The 14,182-nt window shown below is 47.9% G+C and overlaps 1 protein-coding gene across 6 annotated transcripts in view; it reads left to right on the forward strand.

Moving 5' to 3' along the window:
• Positions 1-14,182, forward strand: part of PTPN1 (protein tyrosine phosphatase non-receptor type 1) — an 80,262-nt gene that overhangs the window by 47,482 nt on the left and 18,598 nt on the right. For all 6 annotated transcript variants that reach the window (XR_012018693.1, XM_072801422.1, XM_072801425.1 and 3 more), the window contains 6 exons: positions 542-642; positions 3,642-3,740; positions 8,944-9,081; positions 12,373-12,582; positions 12,987-13,148; positions 13,519-13,742. Coding sequence is in view for 5 of the 6 variants with exons in the window: in XM_072801422.1 (XP_072657523.1) it covers positions 542-642; positions 3,642-3,740; positions 8,944-9,081; positions 12,373-12,582; positions 12,987-13,148; positions 13,519-13,742 (934 nt within the window). In the remaining variant the exon portion in view is untranslated. The remainder of the gene's footprint in view (positions 1-541; positions 643-3,641; positions 3,741-8,943; positions 9,082-12,372; positions 12,583-12,986; positions 13,149-13,518; positions 13,743-14,182) is intronic.

The following is a 14,182-nucleotide window of genomic DNA, read 5'->3' on the forward strand; positions in this document are numbered from 1 at the left end:
TTTCCACACCACTATCTACTTAGGTCATTTCATCATCAAATCATTAGACATAGGTTAGATGGAGAGATGATCATAAATCCTACCAATGGTGGTTCGTTGTACCAACTAGAGCTTTAAGGACTGGGTGAAATTTTTGGTGTATTTTCCCCCCCTTTTAAAGATTGAAGCCACTGTATTTTTTTACTATATGAAAGTATATACTAGGTATCTGAAAACAGATCCCTTGACAACCCCTCCTCACAGCCTCCTGAGTTATGGGGCAGTGATAAGTGTGGCACCTAAAAACAGCTTATCCAGTTAGGAAAGAACCCATGTTTTAGTGTAATTTGTCTCTGTTGCTATTTAGCAAAAGTTTCAAACACTTCCAGAAACTTTTCTGAAAATACTAAGTCATCCTTATATTGATGACTAATCTCAATTAAACATGTAAACGCCCTTAATGCCACCGACTCACCTTTTTTGCTTTCCCCATGGGGTGCACTGCCTGTGTGGACACTTTGGTCATCCAGGACTAACCTCCGAGTTCTGACTTGCCTTTCAGTTGACCATAGTCGGATTAAACTACATCAAGAAGATAATGACTACATCAACGCCAGTTTGATAAAGATGGAAGAAGCCCAAAGGAGTTACATTCTTACCCAGGTAAATGAATTGTCCAAAATTTTTTTAGTGGCTTTTTGCCCTTACTTGATGTCAACTTAAGAATTTTAGAGTGCTGTCATCTATACTTCAAATAAAACCTGCTACATCTTTTAGAAGGTCAGGTTTTCCACAATCCAAAAGAACAACGAGGAAGGAAAAATCTTCCTTCAGAGATTCAGTTTGGTTGTAACATGCGTCTTTTCTGGTAAGTATACTGCTGCTGGGCTTACAGAAAACAGCATGAAATGCCAGAATTGCCTGTGGTCCACTGACAGAGGCAGCAGAGCTGTGGCAAGAGAAGGGCCCGTTCCTGTGTTGGTTTCCTAACTCAACTTCAGAGTATCGAGTGCTGCTCACAGAAATCAAAGAGGGTTAGCGGTAGACCCGTAATCTTTGTCCGGGTGTCCACTTAGAATTCCTCAGCTTGGTCCTCATTCTTTGGCTCAGAAAAAAAGCATCCTTAGATTATGTGGACAAGCATGGAAAATCATTTAAAATTCCCACTGGCTTTTGGTATCCTTATGGAAAAAAAAATCATAAGAGTGATTTAATATTTAACCTTCTTATAGAAACACTTACTGGCATATGACCCCAAGACCATGGGTATCTGGGAAAGAGGATAGAGAAGTTCCTTTTTAATTCATTTTCTCAAGTCTTAGTCTGTTACCTGTAAGTCACTCTAACTTTTTAGTCATAGCTTTTGCCTTCTCATTCCATATCCATTTATCAGTGTTCTGTATGGCCTTAGGGTATAAGGTGATTTTGAACATTGTACATCTGTTTAATACTGGGGGATTAAAATGACAGCAAAGCTAGAAAAGTGCATGAGCAAAGGCTGCCTTGGAGCGGGGAGTCAGATCAGGGCATACTGCCCATGACTCTTCTTTCCTGCCCCGTCTTGTCCTGTCCCGTTTCTGCTCTGTCCATGAGAAATATCAGCCCAAGTGCCTCCCAGTGTATGGGACATCAGCTATGCTGTGTTCAGTCCTGGGACCATTGAGGAAGTTCTTGATCTATGTGTCAGGGGCAGGCCTTTTACCAGGCCTCAGCCTATGATCTTCCCAGCATCTCCAGGGTGGTTGTGGTAGAGTGAGAAGGAGGAAGGAGGGAAATCCTGGTAGTGGCAGGCTGGCAAGAAGAGGTTGAGGGAAAGGTGGCTTCTTGGCAACTTCTCTTTTTAGAAGAAGTCAGGTTTCTTACTTCCTGATTTTAGCCATTCAGCTTTGGTGTGGAGTTAGGAAGTCCAGCGCAAAGATAGATAGGGGTTTAAAGTCAAATGGAGCACTAAGATATCACCATGGAAACTGTTATACCACCCTCTTCCCCACCCCCATACCCTAGCAATTACTTGGCACATCTGATGGTCTCTTTTTTGTCAGGTTGGTAACATGGATAAATCTATCTGCCTGCATGGTCACCCTTTGCCCTGGGATTTATAAAAAGAATTGAAGTAGCCTGACCCCAGAGTTGCACCTCTAGACAGTTGGAGGTACACGTTTTCCGAGCCACAAAACCAAGGAAACCCTGCCCATTGTGTAAATTTACAATATTGTTCATTGTGCAAATAGCACCAGTTTATAGTACCCCCCCCCCTTTTTTTTAAAGGCAGTGGTATGGAAGTGTAGAGAATAATGTCAAAGGTGCCCTCTGTCACCTCCACAATGAAGTGTTGGCTAAGTCCGGTGTGTCTCCTTTCAGATCTTACATGATTTTTAATCTCTGAACCCCATCCAAAACTAGGGTGATGGAAAGTAGGGACAATGACAGGCTGGTAACGGGTGAGAGCCACAGCTGTGAGACCTGGTCCTTGTGCCCAGACTGCAGGATGAAAAGTATGGTGGCCTGCCCAGAGGCCCCAGGACTCCTGTCTTCTAGGAGCCATTTTTCCATTAATTGACCGGAAAGGGTTATGCATCTGACTGCTGGTGTCGGAGGCTCCCTCTGGAGCACGTATGTGTCCTGTTTAGGCAGCCGGAGGCAGCTGAGTTCAAGAGAGTGAGTGGCACTGAGGGCTCATGTGGTCAGGTAAGGAAGGTGTAGTGGGACTTGAAGGGAAAGGATGCAGAGAATCAGGAGAATTTGGATGAGAACAGATGAGACTGGAAGCCATTCTAGATGTGGTGCTGGCATAGGTGACAGGCTCTGTCATGGAGGTAAGAAGTGATGTCCCTTCCAGACAGTGCTAACATTTGCCACAAACTGGAGGCATTTGTACTCTTGTATCCAGCAAACATCTGTGCCCATTCCCGGGTTGGCAAACACCCCACTGTGTCCCAGCCCCACACTGGACCCCCTTGGACCACCGAGTGATCATTTGTGTCTACATCTCTTACGTTCCTTGTTCTAAGGATAAAGGCAGGCCATTATCAGGTCCGTCATTAGTAATAGTAATAATTAGTAGTGATAGCAGTTAACATTTTACTGGTTGTTGACTGTGTTCCAGGTGCTGTGGTAAGGCCTTTATATGTATGAACATATAAACTTTCACAACCCTGTAAATAAGGATTGATTAGCTGAGTGTGATGGGTGGAGAAACTGAGGCATGGAGATGTGGAGTCACTTGTCCAAGGTCACACAGATGATAAGTGATTAAAGCCTAGACTCGAGCCATCAGAAGTGTCGCTAATGGTTGCTTTTCCATACTGCCTCTTGCCTATACCCACTGGCTTCACTCCATATTCCACCCAGCCTCAGCCTCACGAAGGACCTCAGTGGAGCCCCTCCACCAGTCAACTCAAACCAGAAAGCAGACTCAGCCTTTTCTCTCCTCTGCTGGTCAGCCCCGAAGCAGCCCTGAGAAGCAGAAATAACCTTTCACCGCGTGGCAGAAAATAGAATTGCGGTTATTGACCACTAGGCAGGGAGGGCGGTCCCTGTCCCAACCCCAGCCACCACTCTGCCTCGGGGCGCTGTTGTCTGCTAAACCGCCAGTGGTGTGCTCGCATTGGAGCGTGTCAGTGTGTAAAATGTTAAACACTTTGTGGATTGTGTATTTGCAGGGCCCTTTGCCTAACACATGTGGTCACTTTTGGGAGATGGTGTGGGAGCAGAAAAGCAGGGGCGTTGTCATGCTCAACAGAGTGATGGAGAAAGGATCGGTAAGTCATGGATTCATCTACTGCTTACCTCACTGTCCTATGTGTACCTGTCTGTGAGAGTTTCTTTCTTTACGCTGCCTTTGTATTTCTCCTAACGCGGTATCTTTTTTATTAGAAAAATTTACAGAAGCAATATAAATACATGTTTATTAACAAGTCAAGAGAGTAAATGATTTAAAAAGAGAGGGAAAAGCCCAATTGCCCTTGACTCCTTCCCCCATCAGTTGGTCTCTCACCAGAGTGCCTGTGCATGTTCTGCTTTACTCCACCCAGGAGTGCTGCTGCTGCTCCTTTCTGGAGCCGTGTGAGCGGAGCTTCCTTGAGAAAAGCAAGCTTCTCTTCCTTCTTTTTCATCCCTGCTTTCCTAGCTGGTACAAGTAGCCTCCCATTGAGTGAGCTGCGGGAGCAGCCGGGCTCAGAATTGGCCTGTCAGACGCCCGGCCACCTGACCCCTGGCCACCTCTCTAATATGGACCTTGTGTGCTTGTGCGTTTACTGTAGGATTTGTGTTAGCTTTTCTTCCGAGTTGTCTGTGACTCTTAAAACCTGTCCTGGGATAGCATGTGGACTGGAGGTGTGTGACGGTTTGGGCAGCACCCTGCACGCGTGCATCTGTCCCTTGGTCCCCGCCGTGGCCTCTCCACTTGATTGCAACGTGTCCTACACCCGGTGTCCAGAACGGTCTTTCAAAACCGGCTGAAACCACACCTCTTCCCAGCTGAAAACCCTTGTGCGGCCCCCGTTGCCTCCTGGGATGTGCATAATGTGGCCACGGACCTAGTTAACCTGGACCCCAGCCTCGCACCTCCATCCCCAAACTCCCGGCAGAACACACTTCCGTTCTTAGATTCTTGCCAGGTTCTCTGGCCTAACAGTCTGAGTCTGTGCCCAGCCCCACCCCCTCGCAGGTATCTCCAGGTGCTTCCCTCAGATCGGCCACAGCTCATGCTCTCCCCAGTCTCACTCTGCAGACTGCCTATTAGAGGCCTGTCTCCCGTGGAAGGCAATGTGGTGTCCAGGGCACAGTGTGGTATCAACATAGTGAGTAGACACCACACCCCTGCGACCCTGGCTCTTACCCTCCTCTCCCACCATAACCAGCACACTTGGGGCCCTCCAGCCTCAGAGGAGGAGGTCCTGGGAGAAGGTAGGCTGAGGATTGTGGACACCAACAGGAGTGAGTGGCCAGATACGCAGAACCGCGTGTGCGCAGGCCTGGCAGGGCTGGCACTGTGCGCTCCGGCCCAGCTGGGCCGCTGCTCTCACGGCTGCGCCTGGCTGCCTCAGGACCTGGCTCGCCCAGAGAACGCTCTGGAGAAGCCGCCCCTTCAAAGAAAGCACAGTCATGGCCCTACAGGGTAAAAATACAAGTGCAGAGAAGTAACACATCAAAGGAAACGTCAGTGGTGAAACCGGAAGCACTCACCACAAAGCTCCTCCCCTCCCCCCACTGGAAGTGAAGCGACAGTCTTAGTTACAGCGAGCCTCCTGTCCTGTCCTCTTATGCCATGAGTTTGAAATCTTGCTTTTTGCCACCCCCTTTTCTTGAAGCATTTGTTTGCATGATAATAACAGCCAAAGAGCTTACCTGAGTGTTCAAAAAATGGAATGATGTTTCTGAGAAATTTTTTTTCAGCAAAAGTGGCTTTTTTTAATGTTTTCCGCTTCAGTGGCTTGATTAGTAAAATGTGAAGTTACAAAGGCAAAGCCAGCTCCCACCCATCACCACTCTTGTCAGCAATTTTGAATAAAAGAAACAAACTTGAGGTTCCCACAGCACACACACCCCGCAAAGGAAAGTGAGACCCAGGGACCCCAGCCAGTATTCAGCTCCGAATAGCATCCAGGCCTCAGTGCTGCTCACGGGGGCTTTCCTCTGCATTGGAGGCCAGTAGCAATGCCCCTGGTCTCCACCCGTGAGATGCCACAGGCACCCTCACCCCACGTGCGGCAATCAGAAATTCTCCTGACATTGTCCAGGGTCCCCTGGGATGCAAAATTCCCCCTGTTGAGAAGCACCATTCTAGATGGTGTTGAGGGCTTGGGAATTTTATTTTATTTTTAAAGATTTTATTTATTTATTCATGAGAGACACACACAGAGAGAGAGGCAGAGACACAGGCAGAGGGAGAAGCAGGCTCCATGCAGGGAGCCCGACATGGAACTTGATCCCGGGTCTCCAGGATCATGCCCTGGACCGAAGGCGGCACCAAACCGCTGAGCCACCGGGGCTGCCCCGGGCTTGGGAATTTTAAATTGAGTTATTTATTCAGAAATCATCGGATACGGTAGATTTTCCTTTTTATTCATTTGTTACTAAAGATTTAGGGAAACCTCTTTGCCATTGGCCCCGACCAGGGGGCCGCTAACCTGGCACTGTAGATGCATGCTGACCAGTAGGCCTGCGCTTGGTCACGTGCCATTCAAGGCTGACTGTGAATGGACCATCTGTTCACTGTGACAACTTCTCCCCTTGGCCATTAAAAACAAAAAAAGGAAACCTGGCTTGTTGGTTTTCATGTAGTTTATTTACTTTGATCACATGACACATGATCTCTGTTTTCCTTTGTAACTATTCTTTCTGCTCAGGGTCATTCAGGCATGCACACTGGCATGGTTTGAGATTCTTTTTATTTTTAAAGATTTTATTTATTTATTCATGAGGGACACAGAGAGAGAAAGAGAGAGGCAGAGACAGGCAGAGGGAGAAGCAGGCTCTATGCAGGGAGCCCCACGTGGGACTTGATCCCTGGACTCCAGGATCCCACCCTGGGCCGAAAGGCAGGCGCTAAACCGCTGAGCCACCCAGGGATCCCCATGGTTTGAGATTCTTAAAGTTTCTTGGGATCAACAATTTCAGTTCGGCACTAACATTATCTTCCCCAATACAGCTGACTGGGGACAATTCTAAGAAGTTGAAGTGTCTTATTTGTTCAGCTGATGTAATTCTGCATACAGCCCGCAGTAAGAACCTGCTCCCAGAGCGTTGCCATGCAATGCATATTTGTTTTCTGATTTCCTTCCTTCTCTGATTAGTGTAGGATGTGCCCCTTAGTTTTCGCAGACCTGCCTGTTACCTTTTGAGACCTTGTGCTTCCTGGAAAACAGTGGTGTAGAAAATGATTGTGTGTTAGACAGGGCTCATCCAAGCCGCCCAAGTTCTTGTGGGTTTGATTCAAAGATTGGGTTGAGACATGTCCGTGAAGAGTGCGTCTATGTGTAAGGGCAGCGGTTGTTGTTTAGGGAGGGGAAGTAAATAAGGCGATGTTTAACCAGGAACGTCGCCTTTCCCTCTCTCTCCCAAAACCCCGGCTAAAGGTGCTGTTTGATTTCACTGCTATGGTGCACGATGAGACTGGATTTGTGTTGTGGGAACTTCAGGCTTCATCCGTTTGCTGCTTGGTTAGCTCTCTGGTTTGTTGTTCCTTGGGAAAGCCAAATCATCCATCATGGGGTCACCCCAGGTGATGTTCATGGATTTTTCTGAAGACTGCCTAGCTGTTTTGGAAGGCCCCAAGGCCTGTCTTACATCCAGCTTCAATGTGGTAAGGGCGCTGCCATTTGGTGCCGACCGAGGATGTGGCACAATTTGAATCTTCATGAAGGACTGCTTTCTAATAAAATAAATCTCTTTCAGTATCAGTTTAATAGAAGAGCAGGAAGTAGTGCTCTCATGCTTGTTTTTTTGTTTTATTTTGTGTTAAAACAAAAATTTCTACAGGAAATGACAGCATGTTACTGTAAATGCCTGAGAGCTCTTTAAAAAAATAAATGATGCTTGATTGACGCTGTGCTCCAGAATTGTGCAGTAGTGGAATTCCCGAGTCTTGGTCTTTACCCAGATCACAGATTCATTAGGCTTTATATTGAGTTTTAAAAGTGTTTGCTGTGTGGAGATGAGATATAAGAGCCTCTTCTTCCCTGCCCGTGAGACCCAAAAGTATTGGCCTTTTCCTTGGAAGTGCCTGGCCATTCTGCATTTATGCTTCTGTGCTCGTGGCGTTGGGTGCACGCTGCAGCACATGTGTCATCGAGCCTGTCACACAGTCTCTCTGCCTCTGGGGTCTTCAGGAATTGCAAGGGTCTAATTACTGAAGTGTGGGAAGAAGTTCATCTTTGATATGTCTGCTCAAGTCCTCCTTTCAGCTGCCCCACCCCCTTTGGCCAAGCAGGGGACCTTGCCATGTCACTGATGCTTTCTAGTCCTGAGGGGCAGGATTGTCCAGGGGTTCATCTTTGGCAACTCTTCATCAGTGTTAGGGAAGTGACATGGGTGAAACTGGCTAAGTGTTTCAAACAGGCCTGGTCCAGGCTCTTTAGAAAGTCCTGTTGGTCTTCTGATGTTTTGATGCTCTGTTGGCATCACAATCTGGTGTTTCTTGGTTTGTTTCTTCTTTTTCTGTTGTTGTTTGGGCAGCATACAGCTTCCTTAGAGCAGGACTGGTAGGCCTTCCTGATTTGGTCTCCACTCTGCTCAGGAGCCTCCTGGCTCTTCATTGCCCAGGTGACAACGTGGATTCCTGGACCTGCACCAGAGTCACCGCAGTCTGGTCCTCCCTTGACGCTGTCCCCTGCTGTCCCCCTGAGACTGGCTTCTGGGCAGTCACTGCCTAGGAAATCCTAGTCATCCCTCCCAGCACGCCTCTGTCAGAGGCCTTTTTTTTTTTTTTTTTAAGACTTCTATTTATTTATTTATTTGATGGAGCTCACATGCATGAGCAGGGAGAGGGAGTCTAACTTGTGGCTTGACCACCTGTTCACAGAGCTCCAGTCTCCTCTAGACTGGGTTATTGTCCCCAGGGTAGGGGGTCTGCGTTGTGCCAACAGCACTGATCCGGTTCTTGGTAATCTTTGAAATGGCTACCAAAGTCGTCTGTGAGAGACTAAAGCTTTTATACAGTCTGGCTTCACCTCATTGATGGTCTGGAAGGGCCAGGCTCCTGAAGCACCTCCCTATATGGGGAGAACCAGAGGGTGGCTGTGTTTGGAGGTCTGAGCCCTCTCTGCCCAACTAGCTGTGGGTCTTCACTGCCCTCCCCCCATCTCCCCAGGGGGCAGGTAGGTTACACTGGCAGTGACCTCCAAGGTCAGAAAACCCCCAGTTTTCCTTAGGGTTATCCTAAAGCTCATGAAAGGTACTCCATACCTCCCTTCATAGGAAAACAGTCCATTGCTTACAGTAATTTATCATTTTCTCTCCTAGTTAAAATGTGCGCAGTACTGGCCACAAAAAGAAGAAAAAGAAATGATCTTTGAAGACACAAATTTGAAATTAACCTTGATCTCTGAAGATATTAAGTCGTATTACACAGTACGGCAGCTGGAATTGGAGAACCTTGCAGTGAGTATGGCATGTACTTCCGCACTTCCAATGGCCACTGGTTGAGGTATTTTTTCACTTGTGATACTACCTAATGCCAGCTTTCCTGAGTTTGTACACTCTGAGCAAGATGTGATCTTAGCACTATGCTAAGCAGAGCCTACCTGCTTACGTACCAGGTGACCAGGGGAGCTAGGTGTGGGGGTGGTGAGTCCTGGGGGTCCTTAGGTCCCTCCTTGTCTACAGAGCTCTCTCCCTAAACTGTAACACTGGTTCATCACAGTTTCTTGGGAAAAAGGAGTTTCTCACCTAAAACTTCTCTGTTCCTATCTTTGCAGCTGCAGTGAGACTGAAGTGGTAGTTGCAAGTTACTTAGCAGCCACTGCCTCTTTTGTTGTCCAGAGTCTTTTTAGCTTGAAGCAAGAGAAGAAGGGCCCTTCTAGGGCTGACTCCCAAGATCATATAATCATTGTATGTTTCCTAAGTGAGGTCTTGGGCTTATTTGTCATGGGAAGAACTTACAACACCAGCTGCTGGCTCTCCTTGGAAGATGGTCTTGGAACAGGTCAAGACACAGTGCTAAAAAGCAGAATGCCCTGCCCATGGAGATTCTAAATAATTCACCAGCAGCCATCACTTGAGGACCCTGTGCTAGTACTGGCAGCAGCAGGTGGGAGCTCACGGCAGCTCCTGGGGACGTCCTCGGGCATGGCAGTCAGCCACTACCTTCTGGCCCACTCCCTGGGATGGATTCCTGGCTCTACCATATCAAACTGTCAGACTTTGGGCGAGGGGCACCATGTCTCACCGTGTCTCAGTTTCCTCTTCTTTCAGATGGGGGTTTTGTGAGGCTTCAGAAGGTAATCTATGGGAAGGATTAGCAGGTTCTGTGGGGTTGAAGTAACGGGGTTACCCAGGGAGCAGTACCCACCCACAAGCTGAAGGGAAGGCGGGAGCAGTACTGACTCGGGTGGGAGCTTGCTGGAGGCCTGCCCCTGAGAGTTCTGTTCACATGTTAGTTTTCAGCTGACTACTTGCCAGCCCACATGACTCCTGTTGTTGAATTACTAACTAAAGTAAGATCTAGAACATAGCACAGGTTAACATGCAGCAGAGGGAAGTAAGTCGCGTGGCTTCTGCGGAATGCGGCGGTGCAGTTCCTGAGCGCATGTCTCCTCCATGCAAGTGCTCTGCAGCTACGAGCCTGCTGCAGCCACACACACAGAGCTCTGAGGCTATGATTTATGGAGGGGTTTGACAGAGGATTTTCAGGAATACTGTTGGCAGCGTGTTGGAATGTGCCTGGAGGATTATGTAGTAGACGTTCTTTTTCATGCTTTTTAAAATTTGCAAGCCTGACGTTAAGAGTGACTTCTGGTAAACTCTTGAGAAAATTTCTCCTGCTTGTTGAGGGAAATGGAATTCAGACGGAGCAAGAGGAGTTTGTGCTATTTGCATGGCGGAGCACATGCAGCAGGGTGGAGGTTTTGATGTTGGAGGCTGTTTCCTCTAACAGACTTTGTTCTTAAAAGTTCTTTTCCCATACGTGTATCTGTTCAGGCACAGGTCTAGTGCAGATTCCTCAAGAAAGAGGTGGGCAGGTGTGAGGGAGGGTGTCAACAGGAGACAACCCACACCTTTTTAATGATTCAAAGAAGGAACTTGCATTTGGTATGTTTTCTTCTTAATCCGTTTTTAAAATCTATTTTTAAGAGTTTTTCTTTCCTTAAAAAATAGAAAAGGCATCTCTCATTTTGAGCCATACGAGGAGACCATTTTCTAAGGAGGAAAAAAATGGCATTGCTTTGTGTGGCTCTGTAAATGATCCCAATGCCATGTTTGTCATCTGCAGAAGGATACCCATGTGTCAGAGCTGGTGCAGGGTTGCATACTTGTACTCTTCACTGAGGTTAATTTGTTGGTGTTTATCTTTGTCTCTTTCACAAGTTATCAACACATTGGGCCTGGGGAGGTTGTTACAACTAAAGCTGGAAGCTCTGGAAGGGCAGGGGCAGCGTCTTTACCTTATCATGCCAGGCACGGTGGCTGGCACGTGGTAGACACACTGTGGACATCTTGCTAAGTAAAGGGAGACATTGTCGGTAAGCAGACCTCTGGCCCAAAGCATTTTGCTCCTAGGTGACGTGTAGGGACTGACATGGCTCTTGGCAGCATGCAGCAGGCAGATGCTTGAGGCGGCATGATTCCTGTCTGCACGCCTTCTTCCTGCGCACACCGTCACTCACTGGCTGGAGGGCTTGCTTACTCTGTAGTAAGACTGGCTCCCATTTACTGTGTGCTCTTAGCGTAGGAAAATCTTCAGCGCTCTCCCCCCAGTGAGAACTACATTTTGATCATTGCTGCTGGAGACCAGGTGTCCACCCTGGGAATGGACTCTTCATAGGTTCAGAGGAAGGAGTAGAGCTGGAAATGGCACCAGAGGCCAAAGAAGGCTTTCTGTTACACTGGAGCAGACCAGGCGGGCAGGAAAAACACTTGGGGACAAGAGCCAGAGCCCTCGTTTCAGAAGTTCCTACTGCGGGCTCTGAACATGGGCCCTGAAGTCAAGCAAACTTAGGTTTAAACTCCTGCTTCCTCACTTAATGGAGGACTGGCCTCCAAGCCTCAGTCTCCTAGTTGAGAAAAGGGGAATAATGGGAATACATGCCTCGAAGGGTCAGTACGAGAATTGGGTGACCTGATGTGTCCAGTGAAAGAACGCAGTGTTGTTGACACCCTCCTCGTCAGCCAGCTGGGTGTTGAGCCACACATGGCAGCCGCCAGTCTTTGGAGACTGAGTTACTTTTTTCTCTACAATGACAGTCCTCTGAGACTTCCAGATACTCTTGTAAAGCCCTGAGTTATCAAGAGCTGGTGCCACACACATGCAGTTAATGTTTTTACTCTTTCATGGGAAACCTCACGGTGCTTTTAGGACAGGATTGCTGTGGGCGGCCTCATAGCGTCATTGTGACTTGTGGGGTGGAGAGAAATCACTTGTACCTGTGAAGACAGCAGAGATGATAGGGCACTGGAGGAGGGATGTGGGCGAGAATGTTCCATGCTAAAAGAAAGGAAGTCGATGCAGGAGGAGCTTTTGGGTCCAGTGGCAGGCACCCCAGTGTTTGGTTTTTCTTGACTGGGTGAGCAGACAGGAGGAAATCTGAGAAGTAAAAGCTGTTCTTAGAAGTAGATGGGGGGTGGGGGTGGGCACACTCTGCACTTACTCGGACGTAGTGATTTTTGTACAGGCAGGTCTCTCAAAATCATCATGAGTGGGGTTTTTTTTGTTTTTGTGTTTTCTTTTTCAAGTCTCAAGAAACTCGAGAGATCTTACATTTCCACTATACCACGTGGCCTGACTTTGGAGTCCCCGAATCACCAGCTTCGTTCCTGAACTTTCTTTTTAAAGTTCGTGAGTCGGGATCGCTCAGCACGGAACATGGCCCTATCGTGGTGCACTGCAGCGCTGGCATCGGCAGGTCTGGGACCTTCTGTCTGGCTGACACTTGCCTCTTGCTGGTAAGGAGGCCCCTGCAGGCCCTGGGAAGAGAAAGAAGCCTGTCTCAGCTCCCCGTGGCTTCCCAGCTGCTCTGTCATTGTCTCTGCAGTAAACTAGCATTGATCTTCAATTTTTAACAGTTTTCCTCCTGTGCAAGTAGCTATACTCCAAGTAGCTTTGTTCAGAGGGATGATCCTAATTGGAAATTGGAATCTGGGAAGATCCAAAGCATCCCTTTCTCTTATTCTTTCCTCTGTGCTCCGTTGGTCCCAATTATGCTGCATTTTCTCACATTTACTAGAATTCTTCCTCCCCGCTTTGATTTTTCGCGAGTGGAAATTGGAGCACTTCTCCAGAACGTTGAAAATCACGTTGTACTTGGCAGTTGGAGCTGGCTGAATTGGGTCTCCTCTCTGGCTTTCAGATGGACAAGAGGAAAGACCCTTCTTCTGTCGATATCAAGAAAGTTCTGTTAGAAATGAGGAAGTTCCGGATGGGACTGATTCAGACAGCAGACCAGCTCCGTTTCTCCTACCTAGCTGTGATCGAAGGTGCCAAATTCATCATGGGAGACTCTTCAGTGCAGGTAAGCATTGCTTCTGTTTGCATCCGGGTGTGTTGATTTTGAATTTTGGGCTCTGAAGAAGGAGACAATTGTGAAAGTGCAAATACTCTACCAGATGTCAGAAGAAACCACTCTCTTCCATGGCTAAATAGCTAGAAAGTTGTGGAAATGTTCACCATGATCCAACTTCTGCCTTTGACATGCTGATGTAGAGAATGTTGATAGGGAGAATAGACTTTATTTTCAAAAGATTTCATCTTCCAAGTATATGTTGTAGACCCAGGAAGCAGAGAGCACCTCCTTGCCTCTGCGTACTTAAAGGGGAGCATATTTCCTGACACATCAGCCCAGTGTGGATACTAATGGGACTTTCTCGTACTGCTTTCTCCAGGAGCAATGGAAGGAGCTCTCCCACGAGGACCTGGAGCCCCCACCCGAACACGTCCCCCCTCCTCCCCGACCACCCAAACGAATCCTGGAGCCACACAATGGGAAGTGCAAGGAATTCTTCCCCAACCACCAGTGGGTAAAGGATGAACCTGGGGAGGATAAAGAAGCCTGCTCCATCAAGGAAGAAACCAGAACTCCCTTAAATGTCCCTTGTAGTGTGGAAAGGTAAGGCCAAAGGGAGGGGCCTGGTGTGTTGGGGGTAAGGGGGACTGACCTTCCAATCCAGAAACATATTGATATGGAAATCCTGAGGACACGGCCTCCTCCTGGCAAGCATGGCTTCTGTGTCTTTGGGGCATGGAACCCCCGGATTATCCCTGCCCCTCCCCTGGCTGTAGGCAGGAGCGTCTGGTCACAAGTTGGCTGAGGGAAGGGATCTACTTCAGCGGGGTTCTAGCACCATCTTGTGGTGCCCGTTGGAATTAGGGATTCCTGTAACTACGTCCTGCCCAGAGATGACCATGCCCTCCCCCAGGCTTCCAGCCAGTCCTGAAACAGGATATCCAGGTTAGATCTGGTGCTTTTACCCATAGAATGGTCCTTCTGGGAATTTAACCTTTTCGTGTAGTCTTGATTAATTTAATGCCATTTAGCAAAAATTATTG

Source organism: Canis lupus, chromosome 26 (genome assembly GCF_048164855.1).
Source record: "Canis lupus baileyi chromosome 26, mCanLup2.hap1, whole genome shotgun sequence".
Classification (NCBI taxonomy): Eukaryota; Metazoa; Chordata; class Mammalia; order Carnivora; family Canidae; genus Canis; species Canis lupus.